Raw genomic sequence first — 20,292 nt, 5'->3', positions numbered from 1 at the left:
ATATTGTTGTGCCCCTATTATCCCCATATTGTTATTACTGTGCCCCATAGAATCCCTCTATCGTTATTTTTGTGGCTTTATATTATTATTGTTAGGTCGGCTGGGTTATACTGTGACTCCTTAGACTCCAATATATAGAAAGGAGGTTTTTTCATTTGAATCATCCAAGAATTGTTCATTTATGTAATGTAAAGGAGGTTGCCCCCTCGAAGAGGCTGAATTCTAAGGCGTTGATCTATCTTTTCTATCTTTTCTTGAGCTGGTTTCATAACATACCATCTCTATGATGAAGTAAATAAAAAGTTTGTTGTATCTAGAGATGTAATTTTTCTTGAATCATCCAAAACTAACAATGTTGTTGAGCGGCAACTTGATCGCTTGGATAGATTCGCAAAAGCAAAATCATTTCAAGAATTCGATAATCAGATTCCACATCTTGAAGGGGGGATTCCTATACTAGATCAACATGTGGAATCTTCTTCTGGAGAACACTCTCCCCCGCATGAAACTCCAACAACAAATGATGCTTTAAGCGATGTGATTGATAGAATTGGGAGACTCAATCTTGATTCAGTCCCAACCCAATCAACGGAGCAGCCAGACCATCTGAGAAAGGTCCCCCAAAGTGGCTGACAAAGACACTTGAAAGTGTTCATCCTAATGAGGTTGGAAAGACAGGAACTAGAAATTCAAACCGGCAAAATGGAGGTGATGTGGATGACTCTAATTCACCTGTTGATATGGATGTTTCTTATGATTGTGAATTGAACTTGTCTACAGGTTTTGAACCAACTTCCTTCAAAGAAGCTGCTTCTCATGATGAATGGAAAGAAGCGATGCAAAAGGAGTATGATGCCCTCATAAAGAACGGCACTTGGAAGCCGGTTGATCCTCCATTAGGAACCAAACCAATTGGCTGCAAGTGGGTCTACAAGAACAAGTATAAATTTGATGGCTCACTTGACAAGCACAAAGCTAGGCTTGTGCAAAAGGTTTTGCACAGAAAGAAGGGGTTGATTATGAGGAGACCCACAGCAAAATGGGCTACCATCTGGACACTCTTTGCACTAGCAGCTCAGATCGGTTGGAAAGTCCATCAAATGGATGTAAAAACGGCTTTCTTAAATGGAGATCTAAAAGAAAATGTTTTTATGTCTCAGCCTGAAGGATTTGCTGTGAAAGGACATGAACATAAAGTATGCAAACTTGTGAAGTCCTTGTATGGTCTCAAAAAAGCATCGCGAGCCTGGTATGAAAAACCAACTAAGCATCTTCTGAAACTCAATTTCAAACATTATGATCTTGATGATGCAACTTTATTTGTCAAGAAAGTTGGCAAAACAGTTGTATATATTGTGGTATATGTAGATGATCTTTTGATGACAGGGAACAATGAAAGCTACATTGCATCCATAAAGAAGGAATTGGGGAAAAGTTTTGAAATGACTAATTTGGGCTATGTTCATTACTATCTTGGCATTGAAGTAACCCAACATCCGAAGTCCATATTTCTTTCTCAAAAGAAATATATTGGAGATCTGTTGAACAAGTTTGGCATAACAAAATGCAATCCTCTTACTACTCCAGTGGAACAAAAATTAAAGCTCACATCTATTGAAGGAAAAGAATATGAAGATGCAACAAAGTATAGACAACTTGTAGGAAGTCTCAACTACCTAACTACTACCGAACCAGACATTTCATTTGTTGTTGGAATCCTCTCCAGGTTTATGCAAAAGCCTTGTGAGAGACATTGGTCTGCTGCAAAAAGAGTTCTAAGGTACTTGAAGGGAACTCAAAACTTTGGAATCAAGTATACACAGGTGGACGACTTCAGCTTGATTGGATACTCTGATTCAGAGTTTGATGGAGACAAAGAAACTGGGATATCTACTTCAGGATATGCTATGATTCTTGGATCAGGAGCTGTCTCCTGGAGATCACGCAAACAACCAGTTCCAGCGGATTCCACAATAGAAGTAGAATACGTGGCAGCAGCTGAAGCAACAAAAGAAATTGTGTGGCTCAGGAAAATTCTTGAAGATTTGCAAGTAGAACAAGTACAATCAACCCCACTCATGATTGACAATACCTCTGCAATAAAGTTGGCCAAGAACCCAAAGTTCCATGATCGAACGAAGCACATCAATACTAAATATCATCTGATTCGACATCATGTTGAGGCCACAACAATCCATCTCCGTCATTGTTCCAGAAATGAGCAAATTGCAGACATCTTCACCAAAGCGCTTGGAAGAGAAAAGCTTGAACGATTCAGAATGATGCTTGGACTCACCAACATCCCTTCAGATTAAGGGGGGGGAATGTTGACGCCTAATCCTCATGATTGGGTGAATATAATGTAAATAGATAAATAAGTAATATGAAGAGTCATCGAGAGATGAACTGAACAGTCTCTCCCTCATGTATTTAATGAAGACCTACCTGAAGGAATAAACACGAATCAATTTTTGGTTGAGGAGTTACTGCCTGGTCTGACAAATCTGAAGCTGAAAGTTGTACAAAGTCTAGATCTAGGCCCTAGAGGGTAAGATCTGGATCTCTGGAGGTCCATCAGCATCATCTTTTGCAGGGGTTTAAATTTAGTTTCAGATCTAGAAATTTAATGAGGGTTTGAAGGTCAAATCTGAAAGAAGTGGATTAAATATTTTAATTAAATCTGGAGAATTTTCTATAAGGGTTTCATTGATAAATTTTAAGCATAAGTATATTTCTTCTCCAGTTTTTGGCTACATGGCTGCTGGGGTTTTATTTTTTATTGTAGGAATAATTCGATTTTTTTTTGGGCAATACAGCGTTCCCTTGCACTCCCCTCCACGACTGCTTCATTGCTGCTCCAACCTTCTAACCCCGCAGCTCCTCATCCCCCTCACGCAGCCTCTCACTCTGTCCACGTTGAGCTCCCATCCTCCATGCAACCATCCACATCCCTGCGTTTGTCCTTTGAAACCCGTTCTCCCTTCCTCGTCGTCCCTCTTGTGGCACCGTTGCTCTATTTCAACGTTTTAGCTCCATACGCAGCAAACCCTCTGCAGTTCCTCTTAACTGCATTCTCCACCATCAAACCGCAGCTATCCTTTCCTCCCCACGCTGCTCCATACGTTGTTGCTCCACCTGCAAACGCTCACAAAAAAAAAACCCTTCATCCACACGTTGGCCATCCCATGCTACCCGCAGCGTTTTCTTGCGTCCTTCCTTTCCACACTTAGCCGCAGCTACCTCTCCCTCCACGCAATCATCCTTCCATCGTTGCCTCTACCTTCGTATCCCCTCGTTGCTTCGTCGAACTGCTCTCCAAAACCTCTTCGCCATACCTGCATAACACAATTGCAAGCCCGCATAGCCTTCCTTGCCATCGACCTCTCACAAACCTGCAAACCACAACAGCAACAAAACAACAAAAAAACACTTCGATATTTTATTTATGGGTTAGGGTTAGCATTCGTTATTTTTTTTATTTCATTTACATAGTCTTTAGTTAGATTTTTTTTTTATTCTGGACTTTTATTCTAATTTTGTAATTTGATTCGATTTTCTCACTTTTTCATTTTTTTTCCTTTTTTTTATTTATGATTTTCATTAAAAATTTCCACATAAAAAATTCTAAAATCTAAAACAAAAAAATTGGGATTCGATTTTTGTGTCATTTTGTTTAGATTTTATTTTTGTTTTATGTTGATTTTGATTTTTGATTTTTAGATTTAAAAGTAAAGCATTAAAAATTTTCAAAAAATTAAAAAATCTAAAAATTTCTAAAACTCCTAAACATTAAAAAATTTTGAATCTAAAACACTTAAAAATATAAAATCTAAAAAACATCTAAAATATTTAAAAACCCAAAAACATTTGAAAAATATAAAATTAAAAAACTTTAAATCATAAATCTAAATTTGGTAACTAAGGATTGAGGGGTTTTTTTCGCTTAAACTCTAGAATTTTTAATGTGGCCCATGCCCATTAAAAATTTTGATTTTTTAACCCTTCGATTAAATTAAATTCCTAAGGAATAGTTAAAAAAATTTAACCTAATGTTCCTTAGTGTCATTTGGTCATTAAATGCTTTTTTTTATGATTTTCCTATGGTCAAAGGGCAGTAAATATTTTGAATCATATTTGACTGTTGAAGAAAATTTATTAAATCTAGATTTGGGCAGTTAATGAAAACCATTTAAAATCTAGAGTATCTTGCGTGATAAAGTGTTCGGCATTTATATGGATTATTAATGATTGTCACTTTTCGTCACATATTGAAAATCATTTTGGGTAACTTGTTTTATTGATGGTAAATTCCAATATCGAAGGCACTGGTCTATAATTGTTTCTATTTAGTGGTCGTGTCTTGTTCAGTGTTTTACGAAACGGCCGTACCGGTACGGAAACGGCCGTTTCGTTCCGTTTCGTTGCAAAAAACTTGACCCGGTGGCTGACCCGGTCCGGCTGGCCGAGTCAGCTATGACTCGGCCGAGTCAGCCAATGACTCGGCCGAGTCATAGCTGACCCGGTCAACCCAGCCGGGTCCCGTCATGACTCGGCCGTACCAATAAAAACCGGCTGTGGCAGCGTATTTACCCAAAAAAAATGACTTTTTTGTTGTTTTTTAATAAAGTTAGTTAGGGTTTGTGGAGCTGAAAGGGTTATTGTGATTTGTTTAATGCTTTTGGGGTCCATTTCCCCTCCCAAACTCTATTTAAGACAGCCAAATGCTCTCATTTCACTCACAGCAGTCTTATGCATTTGAGTGAGAGTCTTCTTTGAGAGTTAGTGAGCAGTTCTTGAGCTTGTTTTGGAGCAGCAGTGAGGAGTCTTGGAGGAGCATTGTAGCTGGAGTGAGGAGCTTCTTGGGCAGCCATTTGGAGCAGCATTGAGGAGCTGATTTTTGGAGCAAGCTTGAGGAGGCAGTTTGTGCCTGGAGGTATTTTTTTCCACCTCTATATATCTGTTTTTACTTAGTAAATTTTAGGTGCATATCAAGATAGCTTAGAGAGTGTTTTTAGTCAAATAAATGAACATTGAATCAATTTTATTTTATTTTTTTCATTTTCAGATTGTTTTCCTAGTCAAAAAATGGCACCTAGAGCAAAGGATCCTGCTTGGGCATATGTTGAAATGGTTGATGATGAGATGTGTTGCAAGTTTTGCCATAGGAAAATTAAGTCAGGTCCTGGGGGGATTAATAGGCTGAAACAACACTTGGCAGGGATTAAAGGCAATATTACTGCATGTAAATCTGAGGAAATTGGGGAGATTAGAAAGAATTTGTTGGAAAGCTTTGAAAAATTTAATGCAGAAAAGACTAGGCAAAAAGAGATACAGGCTGAAATTGGGAGGAAGAGGGAGATACAAAGAATGATGGCTGCCAACCCCCACTATGAGTTTGAGGGTTCTTCCTCTATCCCTCAAACTGATGCATCAAACCCTTTCCGTTATGTTCCTCCCTCTTTTGCTTCTGTTCAAGATAAGGGAAAGGGTAGAATGAAGGGTGATGGGACTATCAAAAGTTTTTTCACTCACTCAGGCTCCTCTCCATCAGATGCACATGGTCCTGAAGTTAGTAAAGGTCTTGCTCAGCCCACTTTAGATGACCATTGGAAGAAAGAATTGAGGGAGACTGCTTGTGACTACATAGCTAGATGGTGGTATGATGCTGATATCCCCTTTAATGCTGCTCGTTCACCATATTATGAGCCTATGTTTGAGGCCATACATGCTGCTGGAAAAGGCTTCAAAGGCCCTACTATGCAAGAGCTAAGGGGGTTTCGTTTGTAGAAAGAAATTAAATCAATTAATGAGTATTTGCATGATTTCAAGGAATCATGGGCAAGAACAGGGTGTACCATCATGTCAGATGGATGGACTGATCAAAGAAACCGTACCATCATAAACTTTCTTGTCTTCTGCCCACAGGGAACCATGTTTTTAAAATCAGTTGATGCATCTGATAAGGTAAAAGATGGCCACTTGTTGTTTCAGCTATTGGATGAGGTTATTCAGGATGTGGGGGTGGCTAATGTTGTTCAAATCATCACAGACAATGCCTCTAACTATGTTCTTGCTGGTAGACTGTTAGAGGAAAAACACAAGACCATCTTTTGGACCCCATGCGCTGCACATTGCATAGACCTCATGCTTGAGGATATTGGAAAATTAGATTGGGTCAGAAACACTGTAGATAATGCCAAAAGCATAACAAAATTTATCTACAATCATACACTGGTTTTGAGTCTCATGAGGAAACACACTGGAGGCAAGGATATTATTAGGCCTGCCATCACTAGATTTGCTACACATTTTTTGACATTGCAATCTATGCTTTCCCAACATAGAAACTTGCAAAAGATGTTTTCCAGTGATGATTGGAATCAAAGCAGTTGGTCTAACAAACCAGAAGGCGGAGAATTGAAAAGGAAAGTCCATGATGAAACTTTTTGGAGAAAGGCAGCAGAGATTGTGAAGCTTGCTGAGCCACTAGTTAAGGTGTTGCGGTTGGTGGATGGGGAAAGGTTGGCTATGGGCTTCATTTATGAGGCTATGGATCAAGCAAAGGAGCAAATAAAGACAGCATACAAGGATAGAGTGGCAAAGTATGGGCCCATTTGGGCAATCATTGATGAAAGATGGAACAATCAACTCCATCGCCCTATACATGCAGCTGGGTATTTTTTGAACCCACGGTATCATTATAAAGCTAAGGAGTCAGGAGCTTTGAGGGGGGAGGTCAGAGATGGACTGGTTGATTGCATTGAGCGCATGGTCCCATCGGAGTCTGATCAGCTGCTGATACATCAGCAGGTCACATCCTTCAGCAATGCAACAGGTACCTTTGGGAAGAACCTAGCAAAGATTGCAAGAGAAGCAGATGAGCCAGGTAAACAAAAATTTCAATTTTCAATTTCTTAATGGTTTTACTTTTTTTATTAAAGTTTGTTAAATCATTTATAATTTGAAAGTTAGATATAATTTGTAATTTTGTTGAGCTTCAGCCTTCATCTAACTCATAATTCATTACACTCCTATGTTTTTTGCAGCACAATGGTGGGAGGCCTTTGGTGGCCAGTGCCCTGAATTGCAAAGGTTTGCAATTCGTATTTTGAGTCAAACTTGCAGTGCATCTGGGTGTGAGCGCAATTGGTCTGTCTTTGAGAGGATTCACACAAAGAAGAGAAACCGTTTGGAGCAAAAACGGTTGAATGATCTAGTTTTTGTCCAATACAACCTTCGGCTCAGACGGAACCAATTGCTGAACAAAAGACCTGATTCAGATCCCATTGTGTTGGAAGACATTGATCCAACATCAGATTGGGTAGTGGAGAGTCGTCTACCAGAGTTTGATCCTGATGAGGATCTTGATGAACTTGATGTTGGAGATCCACTGCAGCATGTTCAGTTGAATGCAGATCCCAATCCACCAGCCTCAGTCTCACAGCCAGCTAGTAGGACTCCAGTTGTAGGTGCTTCGCCTTCCTCTGCTCAGCCACGACAGAAGCGCAGCCGCATTTGTACTCTATCTCAGCTTGCATCTGCTGCACAGCCTAGTGGTACTGGCACCACTTCTACAGTTGCAGTTGGAGACGATGATGATGAGGAGGAGCCATGGGGCCCCTTGTCTGACTCTGATGATGATGATCCAGAGATTGGTCGAGATGATCTTGGCTCCTCTGGCAGTAGCTACTAGCCTCCTTGGTTATTTGTATTTTGTTTTGACTCTTGAGTCTTTGATCATGTATGACAGACTACAGTTGACTATGTATTTACTATTGCCATTGGGTACCACCGTACCATTTTGATATAATGGATTGGTTCATGAGCCTACTTTGATCATATGTTGTCTTCCATGTATATTATAATGTTGTGTGTTTGGAAACTTGAATGAAAATCTTTAAAATTATGTTTAAAATATTTAAAATTATGTTTTTTTATAAAAAAAATAAATATTTAATGTATTTTTTACAACGACCGAGTCATTGAAATCGAGCCGGCCGAGTCATTACCGAGTCCGAGTCCGAGTCCGAGTCGATCCTCAGCCGAGTCCGAATCCGAGTCCGAGTTGTAAAACATTGGTCTTGTTTACGTTGGCGTTTTATCTATCAATCTGATTTAATTGTTTAAATTCATCGATTTGTCCATCTTTAAAATCTTCTAGAGCCCGTGATCCACAGGCTTTCTCATCCATTTACCTTAGGAACTACCCCCCTTGACTTGCCTAGGAGAGAGTCTAAACGGAGTGAGTAAGGATTAAGAGTGACAACCCTTACTCTGAGCGTTGTCGGGCTGCCTCGACACCTTGTGCGACAACACCCAGAAAAACCCAATGCGGGAAAATCGGTGCAGCTATCTGAGGGTTTTCTTATTAAGCAATTTCAGAGTACAATCTGGGTGCCAAATCCGGCTTACCCAACAGAGAATTTCCTTGGCAGTAGTACCTCAGTCTGAGACAAATGTACCAGCTGAAACCCATGATAAACCTTCCAGCAACTCCTCAGCTCCAATCTGCCCCATAGACCCCAGCATCTGCCTTTCTGGACTGCGTCAGCCTCTCTTTGCCCAACATTGGCCCTGTGTCACCCTGAATGGGCCTACGTCAGCCTCAGGAGCCTTCTAGCCCTCTGAGTCAGCAACACTGGCCTCTCTGAAGCACTGCGCAGCTCCCGGTTGCCTGTGTGTGGCCCTGTGTGAGCCCTGGCTTCTACTGTGTCACTCTCTCTGGCCCCTGCGCTGCTCTCCCGACACTATCTCTGCCTCTCTATCTCTCTGTACTCAATGCCCCTCAGCTACAACTTCGATCACTGATTCTATCTCTCTTAGCAAACCTTGCTCTAGAGAATAGAATGACTGATCACTCTGGTGTCCTCTCCAAGTGACCCTCAAGCCTCCTCTTATACTTTTCTCGTTGACATATCAACGACCGAGATTAAATCCCTAATCAACGGCTAGGATTATATCTGGCTTGTTCCATGTCTTTTGGACCATTCTAACACAGTTTTATATTAATCCACATTAATATTTTAATTTCCCTAAGTTTAGACTTAGGGACTCCATTAAAAATATTAATTATTTTAATATCTCCTGAACTGTTTAGAATCTGTCCAAACCCTTTCTGGGTATTGGAGATCTCATGTACCCCAAACTCTCCACCAAATTTCGTGGCTAGAGCACATCCGATGCTACCCCAAATCAACACTCCCTCTTAGCGAGGAGTGTGCTCTAGTAATACTCCTCACTAAGTATCACCCTGATCATCCGACATCAGTCCCTGTGCTGATGCTAGGCCTGCTTCCCATCATCCTCTACATTGCTGCATCTTGTACTGCTACCCATGGCTCTGCCACTGCCACTGCTGCAACACCCTCTGCATCCATGCTGTCGCTGGTCCTTTCTCCAAACATTGCATCCGCACTACAACTCCTCTCATCATGTTGCATCGTGCTGCCCACTGCTGCACTGCAACTCAGTTACTAAGAAGTAACTGATCTCCCAATTCTGACCTCTCTGTTGGGCTAAAGACACCCGCTAATGCTGAAGCTCTCTCTGTCACTGACAAGTTCTCCCTCTCTGACCTCTACGTTGCTACAACAACTCCTTGCATCTAGCACCGTTGCACACCTCTCTGTGCCTTCCTGCACTGGTGCAACACTCTCATGCTTCTCGCACTGTTGCAGCCTGCTAGCCTCGCGTTGTCCCGAGACTCCTGCACTGTAGCTCTCTTTGTTGCTTCATCCGCATCCGTCTCTACCCACATCAGCCAGTCCTGCTACTCCTCTTCGAGGCTCCCATTGCAAGGTCTAATCCATGAGGCTAGGTACCTTGAGGATCCTGCCCCTCATCGTTTGTAGTCTGCCTTACTATAGCTCGATGTCTCCCCACTTCCGCTCAAGCGCTGCGTGTGCACTCATGGCACACTCATCTTCTATCTCCACTTCCTTCTCTGCCCTTGCTGGGGTTGCCTTAGTCTCAGAAGACTCTCCCTTACTGTTCTTCCTTGGACACTGGGTCGCATAATGACCTAGCTCCCCACAGTGGAAGCACCTAATCTTGGAGAGATCCTTCTTCCGCTTTTCTTGCTTTCCCTCAAGATGCTAGGGAAACATCTTCCTCCTCTTTGACTTTGATCCCCTTACTGCTACTTCCCGCCTACTTCCCGCCTTTGACTACCGTCTGATCTCTTCTTGGCGAACAGTCACCCACATCTCATCCCAAGGTGGAAGTGACCCTCTACCCAGTATACTCTGGACAAATACCTCCCAGTCTTTTGAGACTCCATTCAGGGATGTCCTCACCATCAATTCCTGATCCGGCGTGGCTTCTATAGCAGTCAACTAATCTCGGATCTCATTCAGTCCTCCGAGGAAGGTGTCAATCGATTCTCCCTTCTTCATCTGATATGACCTCAGCTGATTCTCTAGTAACATCCTTCTCTACACAGAAGTATGCTGGTACAATTTCTTTAGGGCCTCCCACATCTCATATGTCATTTCCTTCTCGGCAATGTGGTACTACTTGATCCTTGACCCCGTCAAGGATGATGCTCTTAGCCCTCACCATTGCCTCAACGTACTTGTCGTTCTTAGCTAGGTCAACTGGGATAGCTATCATCTTCAAGGCGAAGTGCTTGACACGATTTCTATCAAGTACAGATAAGATTTTGGCCTTGTAGACTGCGAAGTTTGACGCTCTGTCTAGTCTGTCCTAGTCTCTTACTCTGTGTAGTGCAATGATGCTCTTCTACTTCCCTCTTGGAAGTTCTCGATCTGACTCCCTCTGAGTCTCGATTTCCCTCCTGTAAATCCTTCTGCTGATGTCGAGATGCCCCCTACTTTGATCGTTTGTGCAACCGCACCACTCATCCGGATTTCTCAGCTAGAAACCCTCAGTAGCAACTCCCTCGTCTTGGCCTTGCCCTGTCAGGTATTGTTCTTACTACAGTACCTCACCAGCTCCACTTTGCAATGTTCCAATAGCCTTCTAAACCCCAGTAACCTGAAGTTGAGAGCTCCTAGGCTCTACGCAATCTCGGCACCAGCAACCCGGCCTCCTCAGCGAACTACATCAGCCCTCCTAGCTTCTGTGTGAGGCTCCCTTTGCCTCGCTTAGCCTCTGCGCTGCCTCTTCTTGGCTCACCTTTGTTGAAGTTTCTAATTTTACTTAGTTTAGAAACCCTCCATACACTTTTTATGATTTATTCCTACCTACTTGTTATTTTTCTTTAACAAGTTATTTACAAAGTAAATACTGAAAATAAACATTAGTACATTCTCAACATATTACAGATCACCAACTAAAAAAACAAGAACAAACACACCACATGACACCATTATTTTTGGACCAATGTCACCGGAAAAACCCAATGTAGGAAAACCGGTGCAGCTATTTGAGGGTTTTCTTATTAAGCAATATCAGAGTACAATCTGGGTGCCGAAACTGGCCTACCCAACAGAGAATTTCCTTAGCAGCTATACCTCACAGTTTGAGAGAAATCTCCTAGCTGAAACCTCGAAAAATCCTTCCGGCAATTTCTCAGCACAAAACTGCTCTGCAACCCTAGCATCTGCACAATCTAGACTGCGTCAGCCCCTCTCTGTCTCATGATGGCCCTGCGTCAACCTTTCTTGGCCTGCGTCAGCCCCAGGAGGCCCTGCGTCAGCTTTCTGGGCCTCTGCGTCAGACACGTTGGCCTCTCTGATACTCTGCGCAGCACTTGGCTGCCTCTGCGTGGCCCTGTGTAAGCCCTTGCTGGCTCTATGTCACTCTCTTTGGCTGATGCGCTGCTCTCCCAACACAATTTCTGCCTTCTCTATTTCTCTGTACTCAATGCCCCTCAGTTTCTCTCTCAATCATTGATTCTATCTCTCTTAGCAAACCTCGCTCTAGAGAATAGAATGACTAATCACTCTGGTGTGTTCTCCAAGTGACCTTCAAGCCTCCTCTTATACTTTTCCTATTGACATCTCAATGGCCGAGATTAAGTCCCTAATCAACGGCTAAGATTAAATTTGGCTTGATCCATGTCTTTTGGACCACTCTAACACAGATTCATATTAATACACATTAATATTTTATTTTCCCTAAGTTTAGACTTAGGGACTCCATTAAAAATATTAATTATTTTAATATCTCCTGAACTGTTTAGAATCTGCCCAAACTCTTTCTGGGTATTGGAGATCTCATGTGCTCCAACCTCTCCACCAAATTTTGTGGCTAGAGCACATCTGATGCTACCCCAAATCAACACTCCCTCTTAGCAAGGGCTGTGCTCTAGCAATACTATTCACTAAGTATTACTCTGATCATCTGACATCGGTACCTGTGCTGATGCTAGGCCTTCCTGCCCAACATCCTCTGCACTGATGCCTCCTGTACGGTTGTCAAAAGACATATCAATGGTCGAGATTAAGTCCCTAATCAACGGCTAGGATTAGATCTGGCTTAATCCATGTCTTTTGGACCATTCTAACACAGTTTTATATTAATCCACATTAATATTTTAATTTCCCTAAGTTTAGACTTAGGGACTCCATTAAAAATATTAATTATTTTAATATCTCCTGAACTGTTTAGAATCTGCCCAAACCCTTCTAGGTATTGGAGATCTCATGTGACCCAACCTCCCCAGAGTAATCAGTCATTCTATTCTCTAGAATGAGGTTTGCGAAGAGAGATAGAATTAATGATCGAGATGCAGCTGAGGGGCATTTGAGTACAGAGAGACAGAGAGGCAGAGATAGTGCCAGGAGAGCAGCGCAGTAGCCAAGGAGAGTGACGCAGAGCCAGCCAGGGCTCACGCAGGGCCACGCAGAGGCAGTCGGGAGTTGCGCAGAGCCTCAGAGAGGCCAGCGTTGCTGACGCAGAGGGCCAGAGGGTTGACGCAGGGCCTCCCAAGGCTGACGCAGACCCATTCGGGGTGACGCAGGGCCAGCATGAGGCAGAGAGGGGCTGACACAGTCCAGAGAGAGGCTGACGCTATGGTTTCTGGGACAGATTGGTGCTCAATAGTTGTCGGAATGATTATCCGGGGTTTCAGCCAGGAGATTTGTCAGAAACTGAGAGGTATTACTGCCAAAGAAATTCTCTGTTGGGTAGGCCAGTTTCGACACCCAGATTGTACTCTGATATTGCTTAATAGAAAACCCAGATAGTTGCACCAGTTTTCCCACATTGGGCTTTTTCGGGGACATTAGTCCAAAAATAATGATGTCATATGGTGTGTTTGTTTCTGTTTCTTTTAGATGTTGATCTGTAACATGTTGAGCATTCACTAGTGTTTATTTTCAGTATTTACATTGTAAATAACTTGTTAAGGAAAATAACAAGTAGGTAGGAATAAATCAGATAAAGTGCATGGAGGGTTTCTAACTAAGTAAACTTAGAAACTTCAACACTCTCCAGGCTCTGTGCTGTCTCTTTGGCACTATCTCTACCTCTTTGTTATGTATTCTCGGCCTCGTGCCAAACTGCCCCTTGCTGCAACAAATCACTAGTTCGATTCTCTCGACAAACCCCGCTCGAGAAAATCGAACTAACTGATTAACTTGGTGTGTCTCCAACTGACCCTCAAGCCTCCTCTTATACTTTTCCTGTTGAGTCTTCTACGGCTAAGATTAAGTCCCTAATCAATGGCTAAGATTAGGTTTGGCTTGATCCATGTCATTTAGAACATTCTCACCCAATTGTATATTAATACCCATTATATTTTAATTTTCCTAAGTTTAGACTTAGAAACCCCATTAAAAATATTAATTATTTTAATATTTCTCCAACCGAGTGGAATTTCCCCAAATGATTTCTGGGTCTTGGACATCTTATGTGCCTTAGCCTCTCCACCAATTTTCATGGCTAGAGCACATCTGACGTTACCACAAATCAACACTTTGCTTCCTTCAAGGTGTCTTGAAGCCACTTGGGCCTCCTCTTCCCTGAAGAAGCTTCCCCATAGGGAACCTCAACCTCTGCCCCCCAGTCTGGTGAACCTGAAGGCCTGCCAATTGACCCTGGTGTGCCTGTACCAACACCTATCCTTGAAGAACCTGTACTGGCACCAATGCTTGTCTCAGCTGAAGTGCCATGTGAACTCTGTACCAGTGGACTCCCTAAAGAAGTGCTCGGTGAACTCACCATTGGTTCCCCAGATGTCACTGACACTGAAGTACCTCCTGTATCAGTCGATCCAGAACCCTGAGGTCTGGCTCCATGTACCTAACCTCCCTGCTGAGGAGAAGTTTGTGACTCTCTCTCATCATACTCCCGTGATCTCCGATAGGCCCTCTCCTCCTCGAATTTCACATCCCTCCTAATCACCACTCTCCGTTTAGAAGGAATGAAGATCCAATAGGCCTTCGAAATCTCGCTGTAACCCATAAAGATACCCTTCTCTTCCATGGGTTCCAACTTCGTCCTCTGCTCCATGGGGATATAAGAATATGTGAGACATCCAAAGATACAAAGATGTGTCACGTGAGGCTTCTCTCCAGTGAAAGCCTCTTCCGGAGTCATATTCCCCAATACTTTGTGAGGACTCATGTTCTGAAGATAAACAGCAGTATTGCAAGCCTCAGCCCACAAAAGCAAAGGTAACCCCTGATCATTAATCATCGCTCTAGCAGCCCCAACAATAGCTTTTTTCTTCCTTTCAGACACCCCATTCTGTTGGAGGTTGTAAGGAACCGTGAACTCTCTCCTAATGCCCTCTTGTGCACAGAAGTCAGAAAAGCCACCATCAGTGTACTCCATCGTCTGACCTCAAGACCTGAATCTTCCTACCTGTCTGTTTTTCCACAAGAGCTTTGAAATCTTTAAAGCAATTGAAGACCTCACCCTTGGTCTTCAGGAAATATATCCAAGTCCTCCTAGAGTAGTCATCAATGAATATAACATAATATGCATAACCACCAAAAAACACATGAGACATACAGCGACTAACATCAGTATGAATTAAGTCTAGTATACCTGTAGATCTGTTGTTGCTCGCTGGGAATGGTAACTTGGTGTACTTGCCCAAAGCACACCCTCTGTAAACCTCATAATGCTCGACACTGAAATCAGGAAGTCCATTAGTGATCTCCCTCAGTACTCTCTGTTTGCCACTACGTATCAACTACCCATAGCAGTACACCCCCTTTTTCGCAAAAGGGATAGCGCTTGATCGACGTGTCCATGTCATTCAACTGTCATCATCAGCCTGATCATGTTATGTTGTAAACCCAGTCTACATGTATAAATTGTAAATAATCTTAGCAGATCTTAGTCGTGTATGTAAATTGCCTAGGCAAACCTAATTTTCTAGTGATAATCTATGTTCCGGAAGGTTTTTTGTCTCACCGATCCATGATCGGCAGAGTTTTCCTTCAGCCTAACCCCAAAGTCGGAATGGATTTTGTCATTAGAATCTTAGGGGAATCCTAGTGTGCTTCGAGTCTATGTAAAAGTAATTTGGAAATAATCCTAATTATTTGGTTAGGTTATTACAAATTACTTGATCTGCTAGATTATATTTGTGTCGTAGAACTAGGTAGTCTATGAGGGTCTATGTCAAATGGGTTTTCCCCCTTGAGATGTAAAATTGTAAAAGTCATGACGTAAAGTGTCTTGAGGGTTAGAAAATAATTAATCCCCTCATAAGTCCTAAGTCCTAGGTGATTTTTCCAAAGGCTAAGTTCGAGGGTCCAGTAAAAATAAAATAAAAATAATATAATAATAAATAATAATAATAAATTAAAAATAACTAAAAAAATTAAAAGTTAAAATAAAATAAAATTTAAAAAGAAAATTAAAAAAATAAATAAAAATTTGAAAAATAAAATAAAATAATAAGTCAAAATTTTGAGGAAATAAATGCAAGATTTTAATTTTTTAATATATTAAAATGCATTTAAAAAATTTCAACGGATGAGATTAAAAGGGATTTTGATCCTCATCGACGGTCGAGATCATTTTGACATGGATCACTCGAACTAGCCGTTGGGAAATTTTTCCTTTAAATAGGGTGTTAGCCTGTCAGGGCTCATTTCAGATCATTCGATCCGAGAGTCGTGTGCTAAAGAAAGTTCTCTTGTAGTCATTTTTTGTGCAATAAAGAAAGACTTTGGAGTTGAAAATCTTGCTGGTGTTACTCTTCTGGAAATGTTGTACGATGTTTTATTTTTCTGCATAAATTTAGTTTCAGCCATTGATGAAAGCTTGATGAAGATTGATTTAGGCACAGGTATCTTGTCTGATCTCTGGGGTTTGAATGATAGTTTAATTTCTGAATATAATGGCAGGTATCTCCATTTGATCTAAATTTCATTGTTGTTTTCTCCCTCTATGTTAATGGTTGATTTAAGCTGTGCGGGATATCCTTAATTTTGAGTTTACCAGGCGTTAGGGGAAGTTCTCGGTTGAACCAGCCAACTCCCGGATTGCATTTTCTGAAAGAGCCCAGCCAGTGTTAATCCCGGGCTTATCATTAGAATTTATGTTGCAGATGCATGAAAGGTTTTCTGAAGCACCTCACATTAAGTTTAAAATTCTGAAAATATTTCTGTGGCATAATGATAAATCTGGCTACTTAGAGCCTTCAGCGTGTAAATACTGTAATTATTTAGCTGGTTCTTAGGGTTTCTAGGGTTTCATTTTCGTTTTTTGGCATATTCGGGTTCTGGTTGTTTGTTTTCAGGTTGCAGGTTACAGGTTGCAGATCTGAAGGTGAGCTTCAATCTTGAAGCCAGATCTAGGCCCTAGAGGGAAAAAGTTTCGAATTTTTTTTAAAAGATCGATGCCAAACCCTCTTCTCAGCTCTGGCAAACTCCACGCAGCTCATATCGCTTCCTCACGCAGGCTTCATTCCTTGTCACATCGTTCCTCCAATCGATCTCCAAGCAGCTCCACGCTGCCAGCTCTCCTTCTGTCGTTTCCCAAATTCCATTCACGCTGCAAATCCGTCCTTTTTCACACAATCTCTCCACGCAATTCCCTCCCTCCCTGTGTCCAGCAAGCTACCTGAATTCTCCCGCGGCTATCCTTTCTCTGCGTATTGCCAGGACTGAGTTTCCTTCCACGCAGCTCCTAAACCTGCACTGCCTGCACATCACTCCAGCTCCCTTCCTCATTTGTGTGCTCCATTTCCCTGCATCTTGTGGCCCTCCATTCCATTCCTCCTGCCTCACGTCATCTCCCTCAACTTGCGTTGCTCCACGCGAAGCCATCATCAGCAACGTTCACGTCCCTCGGTCGAGCTCCTAACATCTACCCCCTATCTCTCTGCGTCACTTTCTCCATATGCGTATCCTTCCCTTGCTGCCGTCAAAAACCTTTCAGCGTACCTACAAACAAGCAAAGCCACACTTCTTTTTTCTTTTTATTTATGTACATATGCGTAGGTAGTAAAATAAAAAAAGAAAATTCGATCTTTTTTAGGTTTTGAATTGTATGCGTTGATTTTATTTAGATTTAAGTTTTAGTCTAGTGCATAGCTTAGGTTTTACTTTCTTTTTTTATTTTTCATTTAGCCTTTTTTCGATTTTGATTTTAAATTTTATTTAGTTTTGATTTAAATCATTGTGATATATGCATATATGTGTTGTGAATTAGATTTTTTAAATTTTAGATTTCGTTGTATATATTTATTTTAAGTTTCATTTAGATTAGAATTGGACCATTTTTTGTTCAGTTTTATATCATTTAAAAAAATATAAAAATATAAAAATTAAAAATCAAAAGAATAAAAAGGGTTTTGATTTGTTCTTTTTTTCAGCTTAACTTTTAATTTTTTAAGTTTTAATTTAGTTTAGGACTTTGATTTTAGAATTAGATTTTAATAATTTTAAATTTTATTTACTTTAGTTTTTACTTAGGATAGTTTTGTTTTATTTTTTATTTCATTCATGAAAAAATAAAAAATTTCATAAAAATAAAAAAGTTAAAAAGGGTCCCTTTTAGGTTTTAGATCAGACTTTAGTTTAGATTTAAATTTTACTTTTTTAGTTTTGTTTTAAGTTTATAAAATATATAAAAAAAAATTAAAAAATAAAAATTTTGAAAAAGACTAATTAAAAATTGACAATTCATTTTAATGTCTTTTTCTTTTTGTTGTGGGATTAATATTTGTCATTCTCTATAGTTAAATGCACTTAAATGTTTATCTGGAGATTAACTATTCGAAACTGGTTAGCATTTAAATCGTATAGTTGTTTAAAGCATTCAATCTTTAGAAGTTTAATTGCTGGATCATTATTAAAGCGTTGAGTTTATTGAATAGCTTGTATCGCTTGGGATATTTGATGATAAATGATTGTTTTACAAAGTTCATATTTCTGCAACATTTAATAAATAATCATTTAATCATTAACTCCATAAGACACTGGTACATCATTTTTTAAATCAATGAGGTGCTAAATTGCCTTGTTGTGTCTCCCAACCCAACTGCTCCACAGTTGGTCTTCCTTCATCCCATAGGGTCTACCCCCCTTAGCCTCAGGAGATGGCTTAAACGGAGAGATCGGGGATCAGGGTGACAGCCCCCGGTCTAAGCGTTGTCGCGTTGCCCAGACAATCTATGCAAGAACACTCTCAAAGCTCCACGATGCTTATGCGCCATCCTCCGGTGCCATAACTCACACAAGTCTCTACTGTTGGTGGTACTAGTGTGAGTGCTACCAGATGTGCTACTCACCAATGCTCCTGCCGACTGAAAACTGGACCTGTATAGTTTCCCAGAGTAGACTCCAATCACTTTGACCTAAGTGATGGAAGCTCCCTCGGGATGCATCAATACATGCCCTCCTGAGAAAGTGACGTCAAACCAATTCTCCTCCATAGCAGACACTGAAATCAAGTTCTTCTTCATCCCCAGAACATACAAAACATCCATGACCTTCACAGGAGGCAAAGACTCCCTCTCAAAGGTCACAATCCCCACACCAATAGCTCTCACAGTGCGGTCATCTCCTAATACAATCTCAATATCAAGTGCCCTCTCTACAAGCTCTAAAAAGAACTCCCGTGCCCCTGCCATATGGCAGGAAGCCCCGCTGTGTATGTACCACACATCAGATGATCTACTCCTAATAGATGTAGAAGTAATAAATGCAAAGTCCTTGTCAAACTATGAAGCAAACTGCTCCACCTCTACTGAAGCTGCAATACCCTTCTTCCCCTTGTTCTTCCTCTCAGGACACATAGCAGCATAGTGTCCCATCTTCTCACATGCCCAACATTTGACTTTAGATATATCCATATCTTTGTTCTTCTTCTTCTCTTTTCCCTTAACCCCATTTGATGAGGCCCCTTTCTTGGCCTTCCCTTTGTGCTTCCCCCTGGCTGTCAAGGCTACATCCTCTTCATCTGCTATCTTCACCCCACCACTACCAATCTTCCATATCTCATGCTACACACAATCATCCCAGAATTTGTCCCAATTGGGAATATTCTCCCTAGAAGTAACAGCATCTCCAAAGACCTCCAAAGACTTAAGAAGTCCCGTTATAGCTATCCTGACTAACTCTGTAGGTGCATTTGCCTCACCAATAGCAGTGAAATCATCACGTACCTGTTTGAGCCTACCAAGATAATGAACTACACTTTCAGCCTTTGTCATCCTGATGTTCTTCAATTGTTCTTTGAGTACCATCTTTCTGCTCTCATTGGTACTATGATAGAGAATGGTTAGAATTGTCCAATTCGAGCGGGGTTTGCTGAGAAAATTCGAACAAGTGATCTGTTGCAGCGAGGGGCAGTGAGTACATAGCAGAGAGGCAGAGATAGTGCCTGAGGGTCAGCGCAGTGACTAGAGACGCTAACGCAGAGGCAGCAGGAGCCACGCAGAGGTAGCTAGAGACTACGCAGAGGCTAAGGGGCCTGTGTGGGTGACGTAGAAGGCCAGAGAGATGACGTCGAGAGGCAGAAGGTTGACGCAGAGGGTTCTAGAGCTATGATGAGGCTAGCAAGGCTGACACAGAGCCTTGGAGATGCGCCAAAAGGATTTTCGTGGGGCAAACTTGCTGAATATTTATCTCCAAGAACAGGTATTAATGTCATGTAAAAATATCTGTTGGGTGAGCCAGTTTGGCACCCTAGTTGTACTCAAGAAATCTGCATAATAATAAAACCCTCAAAACTACTGCACCGGTTTTCCCACATTGGGTTTTCCCGAGGACGATTGTCCAAAAATAATCGTGTCCCTTGTGTGTTTGTCTAGTATTTCAGTTGTTGATCTGTATATGGGTTAAGGCTGCATTTTTGTTTATTTTCAATATTTATATTAATAAATAACTTGTTAATGGAATAAACAAGTAGGTGAAATAA

General features: G+C 41.3%; 2 protein-coding genes across 6 annotated transcripts in view; one reads left to right on the top strand and one right to left on the bottom strand.

The window, feature by feature from the left end:
- The window catches only part of LOC149147049 (phosphatidylinositol N-acetylglucosaminyltransferase subunit A-like), a 318,990-nt gene that overhangs the window by 233,588 nt on the left and 65,110 nt on the right, over window positions 1-20,292 (bottom strand). The gene's annotated exons all lie outside the window — the stretch shown is intronic.
- On the top strand, window positions 5,860-7,896 carry LOC149147050 (uncharacterized). The gene is made up of 2 exons (XM_089440710.1): window positions 5,860-6,886; window positions 7,047-7,896. Exons 1-2 carry the CDS (start codon window positions 5,860-5,862, stop codon window positions 7,691-7,693), a joined length of 1,674 nt encoding a protein of 557 aa, XP_089296836.1. The 3' UTR covers window positions 7,694-7,896.

The sequence above is a fragment of the Pinus tabuliformis genome, chromosome 9 (genome assembly GCF_031772625.1).
Source record: "Pinus tabuliformis cultivar Carrire ecotype Pingquan chromosome 9, CPIR1, whole genome shotgun sequence".
NCBI lineage: Eukaryota > Viridiplantae > Streptophyta > Pinopsida > Pinales > Pinaceae > Pinus > Pinus tabuliformis.
Note: the sequence above shows the minus strand (reverse complement) of the source record. Positions and strands in the feature narration are given on the sequence as shown.